We start from the raw sequence: 18,299 nt of genomic DNA, 5'->3' as shown, positions 1-18,299 counted from the left end.
ATGTATGGGGTTGGAAGTAGATTACACAACAACCTTGAGAAATGACAAAAACGAGTAAACGACAACAGAAGAACAAGCATGTGCAAAGCCTTCGTAGCAAAGCCGGCGGCTCAACTTCGGGTCAGGCGAGCGGTCTGGACTTGCTTTCAGATGAGCTCAAGCAACAGTATGAGGAGTAGGTCAAGAAAATTGAACATACATAAACAGCGAGGCTCCCGTGGCGCCATGAGCCGGCGGCCGTGACCAAGGCTTGACCCATTTCCGATAACTGCCTCCGCAGGTCGGGCATCGACCCATCTCAGCTGATCGTCGCTCAAAGCTCCAAAGCGAAAGGCGCAAAGCAGGTACGCAACTCGGTTTCGCGCACCTAGCGTTGTACTACAGGACAAGGCTCCGCCTCCTCCAAGGCCTCACAGTCCTCGCGAAGCCGCCGCAATGCAACCCCTGTCCCCCTAACCTCACCCCCCCGTCCCACCCTCCCCATGCACACACACACACACACCCTGTACCGCCACCCCACGTCAGGGCGGCGCTGCAAATGGCAGCGGCCGGCAGGCACCATCCGCCACGCAGGAGCTCAGTAAGTCTCAACTGCGCAAACTGAAGCAGATCCAACAGAAGAAGGAGCGTCGGGAGAACCTGGCGCAGGTGTGGGTGGGTGGGTGTGGTGGGTGGGTGCGCCAGAGAGCCTTGCGTCCAGCATGTGCCCAGACCCCCTCGACTCCCCCTCGTTCCCCGGCACTGTCCACCCCACACGGCCCCGAATCCCTACCACCGACCGGCAGCATCCTTTGAGGGCCCTCACCTCCACCAATGCAAGCTCACGTGAAGACCCACATCACATGACACCACATCACGCACACACCAAAACACGCACGCACACGCACACAGAATATTCGCCACGTGGCATTCCTGGCGCGTACATATACTTGCTTTCTGTCATTCCCCCCTATGCGACTGCGACTACGTCCCGCCCGGGGTGACAGCTCCCCACCTACTCCCCCCTCCCCACTCGCCGCCGCCGTCCTGCCCCTCTTCAGGTCTTGGCCCAGCTGCACACCCACGCCGCCAGCGACACTGCTTTGGCGCTCATGCGGCCGCTGCACCAGCGCGGGCACCGAGAGACCAAGAAGCAGCGGCTGCGGAGGGAGCTGCAGCTGCAGAGGGCTGGGCTGGAGGGGGAGCAGCTGGCGGAGGTGCTGGGGGCCACCGGGGGTGGAGGAGGAGGAGGAGGAGTGAGCGAGCTGCTGCGGCAGCGCACGGTGAAAGGAGCGGTTGCTGGGGCGAGCAGTGACAGTGACGAGGAGGACGAGGAGGATGAGGAGGAGGTGAGAGCAGCATGGGTGCGTGTGTGCGTGTGTGGCGAGGGAAAGGGGAAGGGGGGAAAGGGGGGTTACGGACATGAGCGAGGCGAGAAGCGAGATGCAAGAAGGAGGACACAGGGACAGGGAGGTTGGTGACATAGTGTGTTGCGAAGAGCGAGGAATGCAGCAGCTGGGAGCCCTCGGCATTGTCGCTAACGAAGACGACGACGTCGCTTCAATGAAGAGGACGAAGAGAACGTTTTTGACCCATATCGTTTTTCGATGTGGAAAATGTCCTAGCGCGCCCCAGAGATTTTCTTCGCCGTTTCCGCATCGACGTAAATCTCTGGGGCGTGCTAGGTTGGAGGAAGGTTTAGGCGCACAGCGCGTTGGCGGGTCGGAGGGCGGTGGGGCGAGAGTTACGAAAAGGCATCTGGGCAACTTAGTAGACGCATGGGAGCACCCCGCGCAGGGCCGTGGAGCATCAGAACAGCGGAAGCCGCCGGCAGCGGCATCTGCCGTACATGCGGCGGCGGTACGGCAAGGGCCCAGCGGCGATGTAAAGAGCGATGACAATGATTCTAGTGAGGGCGACAGGGAAGAGGGGGAGGAGGAGCGGGAGCCCCAGGGAAAGCGCGGGCCGGCGGCAAAAAAGCGACGCCAGGATGGCGGCAACGGTGGCGGCAGCGATGCCGCGGACCCCGCTGCCGCCGGACGGGCGGCACTCCTGGCGGCTCGGCTTGAAGCGAAGCGCATCCGCGCACAGGAGCTCGGAGGTGTCGTACCTGTCGTGCAAGACGAGCAGCTGCGTGATCCGGAGGTGGCGGCGGCGCGGCGGCAGGCCGCCGCCGCGGCGGCGGCGGCATCGCAGTTTCCGCACCGAGTGGTTCACGTGTCGCGGCCGGCAGCGCTGGCGGCGGCGCGGCTGGAGCTCCCCATTAGCGGCATGGAGGCTGATATCATGGAGGCGGTGGCGGCGCACGACGTTGTCGTACTGGCGGGGGAGACGGGATGCGGCAAGACCACGCAGGTGCGGCAGCTAAACCCTAAGGCGTTCCTACAACACACGCCTGCACAATGACTTAGAACCAAGCACGGGCATGTACGGCACGTAAGGACGTGTATGGTCTTGTACGGCCGCACCGCAGGTACCCCAATTCCTTCTTGAAGCTGGGTACGGCTGCCGTGACTTCCCCGAGAAGGCTGGGGCTGTCGGCATCACGCAGCCGCGCCGCGTGGCAGCAGTTAGTACGGCACAACGCGTGGCGGAGGAGCTTGGATGCGGCATCGGGGAAATGGTGGGTTATCAGGTGCGGTACGACCGTGCCGTGGGCGCCGCCACGCGGCTCAAGTTCATGACCGACGGCATTTTGCTTCGGGAGCTTCAACTTGACTTTCTCCTACGCGGCTACAGCGCCATAGTGGTGGATGAAGCGCACGAGAGGGCGCTCAACACGGACCTATTGCTGGGTGAGCAACTGGCCTCGTGTGCGTCTGTAAGTTTGTGCGTCCTTGGGTGTGAATGATTTGAGCCGTGGACGGGACCTGGCGAATTGCCAGTGTGCGAAGGAATTGCCAGTGTGCGAAGGAGACGGACTTTTGGTGCTCGATGCGGGCGGGGCTACGCAAGCCAGGCAGTGGCGGCCTGGCCATGTTAGCCACTTCAGCCACTTCAGCCACTTCGTACGGCATTACGCATTCAGCAACACCTTTCACATCGCCACCGTGAGAGAAGAGAGTGTATTTACCCGGGGGTCTGATGTTCTTTTTACGGCACGGCACACAACAGGCATGCTGTCACGCATCGTACAGTTGCGCCGCCGCATGTGGCGGGAGCGGCAAGAGGCGCTGGCCCGTGGCGAGCGACCCACGGGTCAGGTCGTGTACCCGCTCAAGCTTGTCATCATGAGCGCCACTCTGCGTACCTCGGACTTCACGGACAACAAGCGCCTCTTCGCCATGCCGCCACCCGTCATTAATGTGGGTTGAGTAGATTGCTAGCGACCCGTGGGTCACATATGAGCTATATAACACGACGGGGCCATCAAATGTGTGACCCATCCGTGGTCACATTCCATGGCACAAAAGCGTAACGCATTGCGGCGCAAAGCGTAACCAATGCATAACGCAGGACGCCACGTGGCGCTGTCCGTACTGCCGTACTATTCCCCCCCGCTATTCATGCTCCTGTGCGAGCGAGAGTAAGATGGTGCAAGCAAGTGGTATTTACATGATGTTGCTGCATACGCCGTTGCCGCCTCCGACGCTGCTGCAGGTGCCTGCTCGGCAGTACCCTGTGACCGTACATTTCAGCCGCCGTACGGCAATGGGGGACTACGTGTCGGCGGCTTTTCGGAAGGTACGGTCTGTAATGGATTTGGATGGCGGGTACTGGTGGGGGTAAGACGAACCACTGGCGAGTGAAGCATGTACCATAGATAGATAGACGGATAGTCCCGGAGAAGGCAAATGATGCTGCATTTCAGGAATAGTTATATATGTACTGACCAGTGATGACTCTTTGAGGAGTAGCAGTAGCAGTAGTACTAGTAGTCTTGGCGGCGACGTGGCCATGATTGGGGGGACGGGGAGGGGGAAAAAGAAGACAGGAGGAGTTGAGAGAGGGTTCGGGAGTTCAGGGAGCTGGAGCAAGCAATCGGACAAACGCAAAAACGTGCGTGCAACTGCACCTCTTTCACCCTCGCCTTTTTACCTTCTTATCACATGATTCATGTCAGGAAGCGTGGGGAACCTGTGGGTGAACCTGTTTTGTTGCATTTTCCTGTGTGTAAGCGAGTTACATACCTCGCACTTGAAAACGCGCTTACCGCGTTACCGCCGCGATGGTGAGGTACGGTAACTAACAACCGTCACAACTACCGGCAGGTCACACGTATCCATGCGGAGCTCCCCCCAGGTGGCATTCTGGTTTTCCTCACCGGTCAGAGGGAGGTGGAGCAGCTGTGCAAGAGGTTGAACGCGCACTATTCGGCGCGGGGTCGCAGGGCGGCGGCGGCAGCCGCCGCAGGTGGAGGCGGAGGCGGAGGCGGCAACGAGGATGCGGATGGGGACGGAGATCGGGAGGAGGATGGGGATCTGGCGGCAGCGGCGCCAGAGCAGTATGGCGGCGGCGGCGACGCGGCGGAGGTGGCGGGGGATGCCGCGGAGCGGCGGCGACGAGGCGGCGGCGGCGACGACGATGTCGATGATTACGGGGTGAGTTGAGTTGACCTGTTGAAGCAGAGAGTCCCCCAACCCCCTCATTGGTGAGGCGGATTGGGATTATTAGTCAGTGCTCGCCGTCTCAGAGATTTCGCATTTTCATTAGTTCGTTTTCTTATCCGAACGTTAGCTTATCTAGCTTATTCTCAGTCGCAGTTCGCTTGACTTTGGGGTCAAGTCAGCGCCAGAGGCTGTCTTTTTCCCTCCTTGTTAGAACGTGTGCGTGTGGACGTGTGCTCCCCTTCACAGGAGCTCAACGGGGGGGGCGAGGAGGGCGAGGAGGAGGACGAGGAGGAGGTGCAGGTGTTGGGCGGCGACCAGTTCACACCCGAGGAGATTGCCGCAGCGGAGCGACGGTTCGAGGAAGAGTACGGCAAGTCGCTGGCGGCGCCGTCAGCTGCCGCCGCCGGCGGTGGTGGCAGTGGCGGCGGTGGTGCCGCGGGGCGGGACGGCCCGCAGGGGGGTTCCGCGCCCGTGTATGTACTGCCGTTGTACGCCATGCTGCCGCAGGTACGGCACAGGGCAGTGTACGACGACAGTCTGCCTCCTGGGGTTGTTGCCATGTTGGCGGGGTGGGAGGGAGGGAGGGAAAGGTTTTGAGAGCGTCCTGCGTACGACAAGTACGAACCTCTTTCTGGTTTGACATCATCGTCATCTGTAATCCTCCCACACAGCAAACCTCAAAAAACCCTAAGTAAAGGCCATCGTGATCTCTTCTAAACCACGCCTGCACATCTTCACACCTACCTACGTATACGCATACGACCATGCTCCCCTCTCCCCCAAAACACGCTCTCTTTTCGGACGTGGGCATTTGTTTCTTTGTTTCTTGCAAAAAACCATCCCCCCCCCCCCACACACACACACGCACACACGCACAGGCTCGTCAGGCCAAGGTGTTTGCTCCGCATCCCCAAGGCCATCGCCTCATCATTGTCGCCACCAACGTCGCGGAGACCTCCCTAACCATACCCGGTAAGCACCGGTCAACATATTTGGTACGACTGTGTACGGATCCCATGGGGGACTGCATTGCCCGTACAGTGACGTGTGCCGTGCCGTTTGGCATGTATGTGGCGCCTCCTCCAAACCTTTCCCTTCCCCAATTCCATAAGTACACGACTCCCTACATCTCAATATGTACGACTTATGTACGGCCCCGAGTACGACACCGAAAACTTACAAAATCTTTGTCTTTATCGTGACGTGGCTTGCCACTGCACCCAGGCATCCGGTACGTGGTAGACGCCGGCCGCAGCAAGCAGAAGCTTCTCGAGGACTCCTCTGGCGGGCAGGTGGCCCGGTACGAGGTGCATTGGATCAGCAAGGCCTCAGCCGCTCAGCGGGCGGGGCGGGCGGGGCGAACCTGCCCGGGCCACACCTACCGCCTGTACAGCTCCGCTCATTTCAACGACACGTTTCCGGAACACTCTCCGCCCGAGATTGTCAACACGAGCCTGGAGGGGGTGGTGCTGGTGATGAAGAGCATGGGCGTCGATAAGGTGTGGGCGTGTCTGGTGTTGGGGCGTGTGTTTTCGGCGATAGATAATGATGACAATCATCATCATCATCATCAATATCATCATCATCATGCTCACTATCGTCATCATCATAGTGATCATTATCGTCATCAGTACATCGTCATGAATCATGATGACGGTGTTTGGGGGACTGGAGGGTCGCCTGTTTGAGGGACGGGGCACGGGAATATGGCGGGTACGGTTTCGCGAGCCTTGGGTTTGTGAAGGGGGGAACGTTGCAAGTGTAGTATGAGTCGGTTGTGGAGCAGTTCGTGCGTCAGGGTAGCGGTAGCGGTAGCGGTAGCGGGGTTAAACCACGTGCCTCTTCCCCCTCCAGCCATGCCATGCTAAACCCATACATACAAACATACATACACCTATACATGGGACCTATGATCATTCGGCCTCTCCTCTCTCTCTCTCTCTCTCTCTCTTCCCCTCCTCCTCTTACCCCCCACCCCCTCCCCGGCCCAAACCCCCGGCCCCAACCCGCAGGTCCACAACTTCCCCTTCCCCACCCCCCCTGATCCCGAGGCCCTGCGAGCCGCGCACCGCTGTCTGGAGGCCTTATGTGCGCTGAGTCCGGGAGATGGTCAGCTGACAGATATCGGCAGGGCGATGGCGGCCTTCCCCATCAGCCCCCGACACGCCAGGATGCTGCTGGAGGTGGGTGAGGAGGGGGGCAAGGAGGGGGGGACCGTGTTTTGGAGGGAGGGAGGGAGACCTGTCTCACAGAAAGGAACGTTGGCTACGGAGATGACTGTGTGCTTGGTTATGTGTGGTTGTGTCCGGGTGAATTGCAGGCTGGGCTTTGGGGTTGTTTTCTGCTTGAGCTGGCCTAGTTGAGGTAGAGGGCCCCTGCAGAAGCACTTGCTTTCTCACCGCCTCCGTCGCTCTCAGCGAGTAGTACTGTCAGCGCTTCTCTGTCCTCTCCAGGCGCGTTTCCAATCGTGTTGCTACCCTAAGGCTTCTTCCTCTCTCTCTCTCTCTCTCTCTCTTTCTCTCTCTCTCTCTCTCTCTCCCCCCTCTCTGCCGCCTTCGCTCTGTACCAGTTTCTTTCTCCGCCTCGTTCTCTACCTCTCTAGCTGTTTATTCTCCACATGTAATGAATGTCTTGTGGCGGTGGCTGCCTCTGGCTGTGGTTGTGCCCGCCTCGTTTGGACGAGCTTCAGGTTTTGAACTGGCACAAGAAGGCCGTCGGCGGAGTGACCGCCGATGGGGACGACAGGTACGGCACCGGCGGCGCGCTGTCGGTTCCCGAGAAGGTCGCCCGGCGGGCCGGCCGCGCGTTGCCGTACGCTGTCGCGCTGGCGGCGGCGATCAGCATCGAGAGTCCTTTCGTGCACATAGACACGGTGGGCGCGCCGGCGTCGACCGACCCTTCCGCCAACGCTGACGGTGACGTGAGGTTTAACGGCGGGGGCGACGGCGACGCCGCCGCCGCCGGCAGGAAGGGGCCTAACGGCGCTAAACGGCGAAAGAAACAAGCGGTTCCTGAATCCAACGGGAAGCGGCAGGATAGTACAGTAGTACGGAAACGGAAAGGTGACGGCGGCGACGGTGAAGAAGAGGACGAGGAGCGGAATGACGATGACGGTGAGGGCAACTGTGACGGCGGGGAGGAGGACGATGAAGACGAGGGGGATGGTCCCGGCGGCCGCCGCCGATCAGGGGGTGCGGGCCCGGGGCCTGCCAGTGAAGCAGCGGCGGCGGCACGCGAGGCTGCGCGGCGGCGCCGCCAGCACGCCGCAGCCATGCAGGCTCGTTTCCGTCATGCCCAATCCGATGCGTTGTCAGCGGTGGCAGCGCTCGTTGCGTTCGAAGCGAGCGGCGAAAGCGAAGACTTCGCATCGGCGCACTTTCTTCACGCCAGGAACCTCCGTGAAGCTGCCGACCTGCACCGCCAGCTGCTGCGTGTGCTAGCGATGCAGCAAGTCGGCGCAACTCCTTTGACGGCGACGGCGGCTCCGTCGGCAGCAGGCGGCAGTACGCTCTCCGAGGAGCTGGCGGCGGCGGCAAAGGAGCTGGCGGCGGCGCTTGCCCTGCCAGGCGCCGCCGCCGCCCACGGTGGCGGCGGCGGCGGTTCTCCTGCGGCGGCTGGCGGCAGTGTGGCTGCGGTCCTGCCCGAGGGCATCGCTGCGGTGCTTCGTCGAGCTCTTGCGGCTGGTTGGGCTGACCAGGTGGCGCGGAGGGTTCGCTCCTCGGAGTACTTGGCGCAGCTTGGGGAGAGCAGGTGTGGGTGGGTGTGAGTGTGTGAGGTGGGGAGGCATCGTGTGTTTGAGGGGGGAAGAGAGGGAGAGAGCGCTCGTGCCGTCATGAACATGTGCGACCACGTGAGGTACAAGCGAGGAGGAACGGGGCCTCTGAAGGTGTTGCGTGTGTGAGGGGGGGGGTCTCGTGGAAGGGTGTTGCAGGGGGGTCGCGTGTGTATTGCATGCCGCCCGGATGAGGCCCACACACAGGGGGGAAAGGGAACGGGGGAGAGTGGGTTTGGCACTTGGGGAATGAGGAGGAGGCGACTTCTCACCCCTGGCCGCCCCCTGTGTCGAACACATACATACATACATACATACATACATACATACATACATACATACATACATACATACATACATACATACATACATACATACATACATACATACATGTGTACAGGATCGAGGCGCCTGTGTCACTTTACTCAACCCGCCTGCGTCCCCCGGTCACCCGTCCTCTCCTCACCCTGTTTCCGTACCGCAACAGGCGAAAGCATCATGCCGTACGTTACCAGCCCGCCTGCCTGGCGGATGAGCACGTGTTCCTGCACCCGCGCTCCGCACTGCACGGGGATGTCCCGGAGTTGCTGGTGTACATGCAGCTGCTGCGTACGGAAAAGCGGTCGTACATGACGGGCCTTACGGCAATTGAGGTGAGAGCCCGGTGCAGTCTGCCGCCCACCGGCGGCTGTAGGTGTGTGAGAGCTGCTCCGCGGGTGCGTGGTGGCGACAAGAACCGAAGATGCTTTGGCTTTTTGCGAGTTTGCGTTTATGTTCATGTTAATAGATGGTAGCGCGTTGTATGATGTTGACGTGGGGTTGCTGTAGCCATCTGCGATATTGTCATACGTGATGTGTTACCGCTCCGTGCGTCCTACGTGTTGTTAACAGCCTGCACGGCTACCTCCCACCCGCCCAACTCCTGCTCCGCCCGCTGTGTCCTCCTCATCGTGTTGGCAGCCCGAGTGGCTCGCGGAGAGCGGCACGCCGCTGTGCGCGCTGTCAGCGACGCCGCTGACCGATCCACCGCCGTCGTACCGCGGTCCGCCGGTCGATGCGGTGCTGGCGTGGCGGGAGGCGCGGTACGGCATGCACGGCTGGGCGCTGCCGCCGGTGGCGGCCCCGCACCCTGACGCGTCGGAGCGGGCTGCTGGGTTCGCTGCAGCCTTGCTGGAGGGGCGAGTGCTGCCAGCCATGACAGGTGCTTTTTGATGCTTTTTAGGAAGGTGTCCTTAGGGAAGAAGAGGCGATGAGGGTAGGGAGTAAGTAGTAGCACAGGCTGGAGCGGTTGTTTTCCCCCGTGGCCCCTTGTTTCTCTGATGGCGGCGGTGAAATTTCTGCTGCACTGCGGCCTACCATAGTGGTTTCCACTTCCTCCCAGAACCTCACCCCAGTTCAACCCCTCCCACCGGCTACCTCCCTCCCACCTCAGAAGTTCGCCCCCATCTGGCGGCATCTCCCGCCATGCTGCTGCGTCCCGAGTTGCGAGGTGTGGCTCGTGTGGGGGAGCTGGTGGGGGCGCTGGTGAGGGCCCGGGTGGACAGCCGGAGGTCGCTGGCGGCCGCCTGGCGGTCCCAGCCGGAGTTGCTGCAGCGGGAGGTGGCGGCTTGGCTGCCCAAGACTCAACAGCCAGTGCTGCTGCGGCTGTGGCCACGACTACGGGAGCAAGCGGCGGCCACAGCTGCGGCTGCGGTAACGGCAGGGAACAAAAAGGGCAAAAAGGGTGAGGAGCGGGGAGGGGGGAAAGGGAGGGAGAGCGCGGGGAGTGGTGTTGTACGGGGCAGAGGGGAAAAAAGGGCGAGGTAGGGTGTGTGTGGTGGGGGAAGAGAGGGCGGTGTGCTGGATAGAGAGTGGCGTGCCTTGGTGGCGGTGGATGGGTGGAGAGAGGTTTTTTGTGGAGGGTTGTGATGGTGATGGTGGCAAATATAGTGGTGCTGATTTACAGTTTTACTTGGCAAAGCGGTGGCCCGATGATGTGCGGTGCGAAGAGCACCCGGGCTGTGGGTCAAGCGGGGCTGGCGACAATTCCCTAGGTTCATATATATAAGTGAGCGTATAAGCGAGTGAGTTGACGCACAACGCGCATGTACATATATACTGATAATGTAATGGATACAGAAAGCAGAAATCGGCGCGTTTCAGACTTAGTAGGTTTGCCGGGACAGCTGCCAGGCTGTCAAAGGCGGTTTGCATGGAAGCCAGTTTGAATCGACAACAGATTTCAAAGTGCGCCATCTGTCTGGGCCTACCATTCGCTCGGCCCACTGCTGCCTCTTGCCATAAAAGCCCATAAGTACACGCGCGCAACATCAGCAGGTCTCGCATGCCGCTGTGACGCTCTTAGGAGGACAGCTAAGTCCGTTGGGAGTGTTGGGTGTTTGTGGGTACCATTTGTGCGAGTACTAACTTTGGCACGTCCAAAGTCTGGTAGGGGAAGGTGTACAGATAAAAACGCACATGTAATGCACAGTGCGTACCCGGGGCGGGGCTCAATCGGGCTATGTGTCAGTGCTGCACGCGCACCGATATGTGGCCTAAACACCCATGTGTGAGTTGCCTTGGTGATTACAGTCTCGATGTGCTCGGCGTTTCCGAGAGCTTCGCCACTTGCTTGGTGCCGACATCTTTGCCCGTTTGCCGAGTGGAACCTTGACCGACTTCAGTATGTATTCGTTGGGTTCAGCAAACAGGCACAGTTCCCGGTCACCTCGCAAATTGATAGTATCACGTGCAACACCGTCCCTTAAGATGGGGGTCCTCCCCCAATTCAACACTCACACTCCGGAGGAGTGGGCAGCCGAGTTTGAACCCGGACACTCCGGGAGCAAAATCAGGCATTAACCTCTGCCAGCCGCCTGCCATCTGTATATATGTGCGTTACATGGTCGTGGAGGTGCGTACCCCGCACCTGCAAACCGACCTAATACGAGCCGAGGGCTCAAGCGCTGCCAGATCGCCGATATAAGCACCATCATACCTCGCACTCCAGACAAAGCAAGTAATAGGGGGGAGACTAACGACCAAAGGGAACGATAAGGTTGCGGTGGGACCATGTACATGCCAAGCGTTCAGGTTCCCACTCCATAGCGTCCTTCATATGCTCGAAGCGTGGGTATTCCATATCAGATCTGATTTGGTCGTACACCGTACAGTCCAGCAAAATGTGCTTCTCATCCTTGATATGGCTATCGGCGCCGCAGCAGGGGCATACTCGCGCCTCCCTAGGTATACAACGCCATCCCTAACGTGCTCTGTTAGCCGCCAATGCCCAACAGCAAAGCCTAAACTGCATAAGCTTGCGATTCGCTGAACGCGGGATAAACATTGTGATATGCGGGGTCACGTCGTACGGTCAGACGGTTTATCGTTGGGAACACGTGCCTTACAACCACCCTATCCTGTATGTCAACGATGCAAAGAAGGTTGTTTGCCGTTTACCGGTGTACAATGAGGAGGTCTGAGGGCTCACATCTGAGCCTCACCATTATGAGCGTAATAACTGAGGATTTGTGTCCAGTTAAGTTAGTACGGCCTGGCCGAGTTCTTCTTGAATAAGGCCCACAGTGTTGTGCGGGCAGTTTCGCCTGAAGCACGCCCTCATTCGGATAGGGCCCCCGAGAACCGGCAACCATTTTCGGACAATCTTCGCATGATTAGAATAATATGGCCATGTTTGCTTTGCCCAGCAGACAAAGTTTCAGCGTTTGTGGATCTGGCCAACGGCTTCGTACCGTAGTGACAGGAAATGTTCGTGATTTTAATTTCGTGACGGCATCACGAAATTATGTCACATATAAATTACAAGCTGTTCCAGGCGATGGTCGTCACGAATATATGTGTGCTCCGGAGCCAAATCGTATAATGCCTTCAACACAGTAATTACTCGTCGAATTCCACTTTTCTGGCCCCATATACATCCATAGTAATTGAACGGACATGGATCCGAGGGCCAAGCGGCCTAAGCAACAAAGCCTCCTTCATTGCGGACTCTTCACACTTGCTCGCGGCGCCCCAGCTACGGATAGAGCTGGTTTTGCCGCTCCTAAATAACCGTGCATGCATTGGCCAGCTTTTGCGTCAATCGGCGTTCTGAGTCGCACCCTTTAACGAATATTGCAGGCACCGTTGCTTCGATTGCGTTGGCTTCTCACGAATTCAACAGTTTCACCAATAATTTCGGGTGTAATTTTGAGGGTGTCTCGAACAATAAAATCACGAACATTTCCTGTCACTACGGTACGCTAAGCCGACGCATGCGCCCCCAACGGGCTTGCCCAAAACAGGCTTACTTGTTCATCTCTTTATGGCAAAGTGAAGGCCGCAGCTCTGCCGTCCATGTTGACTGTGAAAATTTTGAATCAGAGCACTATCCCATTGTCATGGCCTACACCACGGCCCTGGAAGCCAAGTAGAGCTTAATTCGCAATATTGATAACGCATGAACAACAAAAAAAATAGGTGGAGCAGGATTCTCGGCAGCGGGGCATCGCCAGCATCTCCGGTTCTCGAGGTTGTGACGCGCATGTGCTCTGGTTCAGAATTTCATAGCCAGATTGGACGGCAGAGCTGCGGCCTTCATTTTTCCATAAAGAAATGAGCAAGTCAACCTGTTTTGGCAAAGATTGTCCGAAAACGGTTGCCGGTTTTCGGGGGCTGTAACGACGCAAGGCTCATCTGAGCATCCCGGGTTAGGCCTTTACTTTGTTGCAATGGTATCCAGACGGGGCCGCACGTCTTCCGATGTAATCTTCGGGTCGGTGATTCCATTCTGACAACAAGCAGGTATCGCCAACAGCTTTACTATGGTGTAAAGGATAAACTAACGCAGAAAGCGTGAAGTGGGATGGCTCCTATGCTCGATATAATGGCCGAGGACGTCCATTGCTGAGCGGGGGGCAATGTAACGACGCAAGGCCCATCTGAGCATCCCGGGTTACGCCTTTGCTTTGTTACAGGGGCCCTATCCGAATGAGGGCGTGCTTTAGGCGATGGCTGTGCAAGAGGCGTTCCTAGGGACGCTGCACTCGACCGTTTGGGGCCTACTTTAACAATCGCATATTAAACCAAAGCGGCGTTGCACTGAGTGTTAGTTCCCACAACCTCCGTCAGGTACCTTCATGAATCCCTGCAATCTTATGAGAAAGCTCGACTTGCGCACATGAGCTGCATTCATCAGCTGTCTGGACTACAATCTTTCGGATGAGTTCACCAAGAGGAAATATTCCGAAGGCAGGCATGAAAAGCCAAGCTGTCTTGGGGCTTCCTGAAGACTGAAAGCTGATGGTTTGCGCAGGAATATGAACGCAACTTGGGCGTCTTGGCTGGAGCTGTGATACCTATCTTGTCGTCCTATAAAGCCGGAAGGCGGCCATGTTTGGACCATCGGTTGCGACTTGCAAAGGCCATCTGTCCATGGGTAACCCGCATATACGACGAAAACAACGTGGCCGCGCTAGTCCCCAGCAAATTGCTGACTCCCATCCTGCAGCTCTATGGGTTCCTGCTCAGGGATTTGGAAAACAAGGAATATGCGGAATTCAGCCACACTGTTAGCCTGCTGGGCAAATTGCTGTTTGATTGCGTTCGTATTGGAGGCACCTGCCCGTCGCTGGCAGTCTCCTTGACCGCCGAGCAGCTGGCGATCAAGCTACTACGTATGGGCACTCTGCGCTGCTATTGCCGGCTCGTATCTGCTTACGCGGATAAGATCATGCAGCAGGAGCACAGCGTCGACGTGGTCCACACCGAAACGCTTGACTCCATGGGCGAGCTGTTGAACACCTGCGCGAGGTTTGCCGCTTTCGACGCCACGAACCCCACGAACCCCACCAGACGCCGTTTCTGCGACCTGCTACGCTTGGAGCTGCGAGAGACACAGGCCATTGAGCACTTCGCGCGAGGAGTTGTTCTCCTCATGGGCAAGTGTCCGCATTCCACAATTGCTAATATCGCACCCACACGGCAGGCTTTCGGGTGCATCAATTCCTGTGCCCAGCTTGTGGAGGGAGGCACCAGCGCCATGCTACAAGAACAAGGAGTGCTCCCGGAGAACATGACGCGCATCCTAGAGCACACCCCAGCCAGCTACGAGCTCATGCAAGGTCCTGGCTTACAGTTCCTCGTGCTCGCGCAGGCCGTAACCGCTTTGGCGGCAGCGGGCTACGGTGGTGGCAGGGACGACACGGCCTCGGGGGCATCAGGTGATGGCGCTTTTGGGCCGAGCAGCGGCAGTGACCGGAGCAATTATGGCACATATGGGCTGCCTGCAGCGGTAGCGGAGAGCATGCCAGTTGTGAGTTGTGCGCCGCTGACGGCGTGGTTAGGAGCACGTGATGGGTCGATACGGTCCCCAGAGGACATGTTACCGTCTATGCGTCCCGATAGCGGTACACAGCGGTATGGAGTACTGGAACTGCACGAGGAGGTCCTCATCGAGGCGCTGCAGGTGCTGGAGGCCGCTTTCGCGTTGGCAGGCTCTCGGCAGTCCTCACTGGTAGCGGCAGCTGCTCCTGGTGCTGAGGGTGCTGGACCGGGTGGTGGTGGTGCTGCTGCTGCTGCTGCCACCGCGGGCGGAACCGCTAACCGTCTTCGCTGGTCGTGTGTGGTGGGGCCGCGGGCCGCCTATCAGCTTTGCATGCGCATGGTTGAGCTATCTGTGGCTTCGGCATCTGTTCGGGAGGAGAAGGAGGATGGCGGAGCGGCAGCCACGGGGCAGTCCCCGAGTGAGGCAAGGTTCGTCCTTCAACGTGACGCTGTCTGGCACGTGGGTGTGCGGGCACTGGCCACCTCCAAGTCCCTACTTATGGGGCCCCTGGCGGGACCGGTGGCGAAGCCTGGCTCAGCCCATGTAGCAACGGAAGCGGAAGCAAGGACAGGGCATGTGTCCGCCCTGACAGCGGAATGGTGGCGGGCAGTGGCGCGGGTGCTGCAGATGAAGACACCCGCTGCAGACCTGTGTTTGGGGGTGTCCCTGTCGACGTCCCTACACCAGATGTTGGAAACGGTGCTTTCGATACCGGTTGAGGGTGGCTTTTCAGGTGCGGAGGGAAGGGGTAATGTTCGTCGGTTGCTAAGAGAGCAGCCGTTGGCTGGCCTGAAGTGTGCAGAGACAGGCTGTGATCCGGGCGACATTATGGAGATGTTTTTATTTGTTGTCCTTGCTTGGCTGCTGTTTACATATGTTTTCCCAGAGAGGTATGTAGGTATCAATACTGTGTGAACAAACAAAAACAATTTGGAGCTTGTGATGTGGAATGAAACTCGCTCATGAATTGGAAATGCGGTTTTGATGCGATTACCTTGACACTATACATTTCTGGAATCTCCCTCCTTTGCGATTTGGGAGCAAGAGTTGTAAGGGCATGTGCACAGCGTTGCTTGTCTGCCTTCCCGCCTGACTTGCTGCCCCACGTCCCGCCTTTCAACTGCAGGCGACCGGCCGCTCCAGCCACCGCCGGCGTTCTTCACTGCCCTGTCCGGCGGCATCTTGCCCGCGCTGGAGGCCTGCCTGCGCTACCACGCCTCGAGGGGACCTCAGGATGGAACCTGCGCGGTCTTTGTCCATATCTTCATGCAGGCTAGCCTGCGAGACTACGAGCAATTCGGCCTTACAGCGCCTGCGACAGGTCCAGGTTCCCCCGACAGCGTGAACATGAACACCAGGATGCATCCAAGTCGCTTCTTTGAGGCCGTGCTCTCGTTCGGACCGCCGCACCAAGTGGCCCCTCTCGTTGTTACCCTACGCAAGCTGCTAGTTCGTCAGGTGGTCGAGGCTGAGGAACTGATAACGCGGTTCGGATTGGGAATGAACAATGAATTGGCGGCCGCATATATCACATCTTCATGTAAGATGCGGCGGCTAGCATGCATCCTCATGCAATCCCTCCACGGCATGGAAGCTTGGAAGATGCTCCAGGAGGAGGGTGAGAGTGGGGATGAGGACGGTGAAGGGCATCGTGGTGGTCACTCACGCGACGGGAGTCGTAATGCCAGTGGTGGTGATGGCGATGGTGGCGAGAAGAAGGACGCAAGTCCGGAGGACACCGCAGCGGCCGCAGCGCCCACCGTCACCGCCGCCGCTGAAACCGCCAAGCAGCAGTCGGCAGACCTCCAGAGGCCTGAGGTGCAGCAATGGGTGCGGATGGCATCGTACACGGTCCACAGCTGGCTGCCCGCGCTAGTGCACAGCGCGCTGAAGGCCTTCCAGGTCCTGAAGTTGGATCGTGACTTTGTCCGCATTGCCAGCGAGGTATTGCGGTTGTTGCCTGGACTTCTATTCACGGATTGCCCGCTGGGGACTCGAGCCGACCATGTGGTCTTCGATGAAGCCGGTTGCAGCTGCGGCAGTGGCAGCGCCACCATCGTCCTCAAGCCATCGGAGTTGTCCTCGCCGACGGGCTGGCGGGCGCTGCTGCTGCGGGAGATGGGCGTTTTCCGTCTGTTGGAGCACGTGCTTGGGCAGTTGTGCTGCCCCGGCCGCCTGCGATGCTTCAGCTCGAGTCGGCATAAGGAGAAGGAAGGCGAGGACGGCAAACATGACGAACATGATGGTGGCGACGAAGCATGCGAACCTTGTTATTGGGAGTTTTGTGAACTGTCTCTTGATGCGCTGTTGACGGTAGCGCTGGCGGCGCCTGATGACCTGCAGGCGCGGTTTCGCGAGGCAGAAGAGGCGGTGGAGTACTTCGATGGCAAAGGTGGCGAGCTCGCTTGCAGATGTGAGGTGTGCGCCCGCCGGGGGCAGGCCTCCCGAAGCCACGGCACTGCCGCCACCGCCGCTAAACCGACGAAGACAGCGGGGTTAGGTGGCTGCAGTTTTAGCAAGACCATCTGGGGCTCCCCGTCGCTGGGTATTATTGTCACGCTCGCCGCAAAGTCCGGCAGAGGAGGCTTGGAGAAGTATGCAAGGGGGATAGTAGTCGCACTGTGCCAGCTGCGCCGGAACGAGCGGCGACAGTTCATGAGGCAGATTACGACGCTGGCCAACATGCGGCGCTTTGCATTATGCTGCCCGAAACGTGCCTGGCTGCGGCCGCCGGCCGAGGTAATGACAATGTCGGTGGGCAAGGGGAAGGGGAAGGAAGTGGTTGGCGAGGCCGGCAAGGTGTTGTTGCCGCCCCGCTTTTGCAACAACCCGCAGTGCACCAACTTTGATGGGCCCAGCGAGGCTGATTTGGGGTTTAGCGCCTGCGGTGGCTGCCGTTCCGTGTCCTATTGCTGCCGCGCCTGCCAGCAGCAGCACTGGCGTGCAGGTCACAAGGAGGTGTGCACCCGCATGCGCGGGCAGGTATGAGACGGTGTGGTATGCGACTTGAGAGGCATGTGTGGACACGGTGGTATGCTTGGCGCAGGCGGGTTGCGTGGGGACGAGAGGGCTGGCGGGGTCGGAGGTTAGGGGCAGGTTGGGCGATCCTGGCAGGATTATGTATGTGGGCCCGATTGTGGGTTGGTTGTAAGCTTTGCAGTAGCAGGGCTTTCCTACCTCTTCGTAAGCTTGCATACTGTAGTAACAATATCTCCAATAGCCCTAGGCAGCTGCAAGCTTAAATTTGGAACACAAAACACTTCTTTTTTTTGACTGCTCAGTTCTTTTGTCGTGCAAGCTGTGTCCACAGACCTGCCAAATTGTCCCTTAGATGTCCGAGCACTTTTTAAAGCTCGAACACAGGGTGGCAGTGTTCACAGCCCCGGCCGCTCCGGGTGTTTGTCTGTCTGTTTCTGTTACGTGTGCTGTAGGGATGCATAGCCGCGTATCTGTTGCAAACGGCCCCCTGCTCAAGCCCATGAGCTATTTTGAGTTTTTTCAACCATGCATGATGGTTGGAGCTAGGACTCTTTAGCTTAATTAAAGCTCTGTAGGGTTATATGCTTTCACACTGACATTAGGTTTGTAACATTAGGTTTGTAGGTAGAGGCTTGGATGTATGCACTTGGTGGCGTGTGTTGCTTGGTTCCGATCGTTCAAGTAGGCCTCGTCAGGGGCATGGCTCGGCTTTGTG

At 58.7% G+C, this 18,299-nt stretch overlaps 1 protein-coding gene across 1 annotated transcript; it reads left to right on the top strand.

The window, feature by feature from the left end:
• Window positions 1-41: 41 nt before the first annotated feature.
• Window positions 42-17,593, top strand: VOLCADRAFT_120994 (uncharacterized protein; the record flags this gene model as incomplete). The annotated part of the gene is made up of 20 exons (XM_002951737.1): window positions 42-175; window positions 281-344; window positions 526-648; window positions 1,041-1,328; window positions 1,777-2,334; window positions 2,453-2,602; window positions 2,657-2,800; window positions 3,117-3,284; window positions 3,580-3,663; window positions 4,191-4,520; window positions 4,776-5,036; window positions 5,408-5,501; window positions 5,754-6,028; window positions 6,542-6,712; window positions 7,219-8,279; window positions 8,789-8,954; window positions 9,262-9,502; window positions 9,734-9,993; window positions 13,790-15,338; window positions 15,732-17,593. The coding sequence occupies 20 exons, from the start codon at window positions 42-44 to the stop codon at window positions 17,591-17,593; spliced, it is 7,983 nt and encodes a 2,660-aa protein (XP_002951783.1).
• Window positions 17,594-18,299: the final 706 nt, after the last annotated feature.

This window comes from Volvox carteri (genome assembly GCF_000143455.1).
Source record: "Volvox carteri f. nagariensis unplaced genomic scaffold VOLCAscaffold_25, whole genome shotgun sequence".
NCBI lineage: Eukaryota > Viridiplantae > Chlorophyta > Chlorophyceae > Chlamydomonadales > Volvocaceae > Volvox > Volvox carteri.
Note: the sequence above shows the minus strand (reverse complement) of the source record. Positions and strands in the feature narration are given on the sequence as shown.